Source organism: Aethina tumida, chromosome 2, assembly GCF_024364675.1.
Source record: "Aethina tumida isolate Nest 87 chromosome 2, icAetTumi1.1, whole genome shotgun sequence".
NCBI classification, from domain to species: domain Eukaryota; kingdom Metazoa; phylum Arthropoda; class Insecta; order Coleoptera; family Nitidulidae; genus Aethina; species Aethina tumida.
The window spans coordinates 29,753,298-29,754,918 of NC_065436.1; the positions used below are offsets into that span (position 1 = coordinate 29,753,298).

Genomic DNA, 1,621 nt, shown 5'->3' on the forward strand with positions numbered 1-1,621 from the left:
CCGCCTGGTTGTTGTACTCGGTGTTTGGGGAAAAACCAGACACGCACATCCACCACTTTCCAATGTTCCACCAACGACGAGGAAATTCGAACGAGAACTCGGAAGCCGAAAGTAAATCTGCACGACAAGGCAACCCCGATTTTCGGACGCAATGAATAATTTGTGTTTCCTTTGTTGGTTTACTTATTTTACATATCAATACAATGTTTTATATATAATTTTATCCAATGAAAGTTAAGATTTATTATTGTTTAAAGTTGCCAAAATTGTAACGTGATCTTCAGGCTTTCCAACTAATTGTATCCATTTCAGCAATGTTTTTCTACACGGGTTATTTGTGACGCAGATACCAAAAATAATTCCATCCTCCTGTTCGTGTACTGAATTTTTCCTTTTTTCGTTATTATCCCCTTTTAAAATAAAGTATTTAACCACATTGAGCTTTAAATGCACCTTAAACGGCCCATCCACATTGACGACACCTTTGAACTTGTTCAGAAGTTGTTTTTGCTGTGGACTTTGAGCAGAAATAATCCAAAACCCTTCGTCCAAGTTATGCTGAGTCAGCTGTGTTTCTTCATCAACATCAGTGATTCGTTTCAGTGCAATTTTCGCCAATTCTACTTGATTTTCAGGCATAACCTCTGGAAGTTTCCAAGGTGAGGCGTCCTTCACTTTAGACATCCAGTAAATCATCCTCAAGTACTTTGAAAGTGCGTAACTTTGTTTACCGAAAATTTTAACAATAATTGATCCTAAAAAATGATATTTTAATCGTGGCTTGGTTGATTTTAAAGTCGTACCCAGCTCTTTGTCTGGCATAATTCCATTGTCTTCCATTTGTTGCAGCACATCGATTACACACTGTTGGTGACGGGGAAAATGCATTAGTTCTGCCTGGAGAACATTTTCTGCTGCATATTTATTTTTAGGCATCAGATTAATGAGACTTTTATAAGAGTTTAACTGTTTATCTGCTTTAAAATCTTCCATAGCTTCAAGAGCCTGATAGATAACTTTGATGTGATTTACTTTTGGTGTTTCTTTGTATTTCTCAAGAATTTGCAAATAATTACTGGGATTTTTGTCCTTGATTTGATTAAAAGGATTCATTGAACAAAAAAATCGTGAAAACATCGTGTCATAACATTGTCATTATGACAATATAATAATAATAAAATCGATTTGTGTTCTCATCGACAAAACATGAAACAAAGACTAAAGAAAAACCTTGAACTATTCAATATAATAAAATAGTTGTTGCATGGATATTAAATACTGAAACTGTTTATGATTGAGATACATAAATTAATTTTGTTTTTACATCCAACATTGGAAAGAAGTTTCATGCACGAAATTATAAATTGCTTAACGTTAAATCGTGCAATATAACTTTGATTTGATTAAATTATTGATTCGGGAAAACAAACTTCTTGATCTTTGTTACTTTTGATTTAGTTTAATGCCCACTTTTTTCACATTAAATGCCTCAAAGCGTGCATAATGTTACGAATCCGTTACAATATTTAAAATAGTTGTGCTTCAAATTCCAGGTAACCGGAAACTCATTATTATTATCGCATCACAATTTATAAAGCACAGTTCGCCCGATATTCCCACT

The 1,621-nt window shown here is 33.8% G+C and overlaps 1 protein-coding gene across 1 annotated transcript; it reads right to left on the reverse strand.

Annotated features, from left to right (window-relative positions):
• Positions 1-228: 228 nt before the first annotated feature.
• Positions 229-1,127, reverse strand: LOC109602099 (evolutionarily conserved signaling intermediate in Toll pathway, mitochondrial). The gene is made up of 2 exons (XM_020018427.2): positions 804-1,127; positions 229-755 (listed from the first exon to the last, which is right to left on the reverse strand). The coding sequence occupies exons 1-2, from the start codon at positions 1,111-1,113 to the stop codon at positions 235-237; spliced, it is 831 nt and encodes a 276-aa protein (XP_019873986.2). The 5' UTR covers positions 1,114-1,127; the 3' UTR covers positions 229-234.
• Between the last annotated feature and the right edge of the window lie 494 nt (positions 1,128-1,621).

Bases quoted from the DNA above. Each gene is read 5' to 3' on its own strand.
- LOC109602099 (XM_020018427.2), bottom strand. From the start codon at position 1,113: ATGAATCCTTTTAATCAAATCAAGGACAAAAATCCCAGTAATTATTTG. The intron at 756-803 runs GTACGACTTTAA...ATCATTTTTTAG, and splicing joins TATGCCAGACAAAGAGCTGG to GATCAATTATTGTTAAAATT.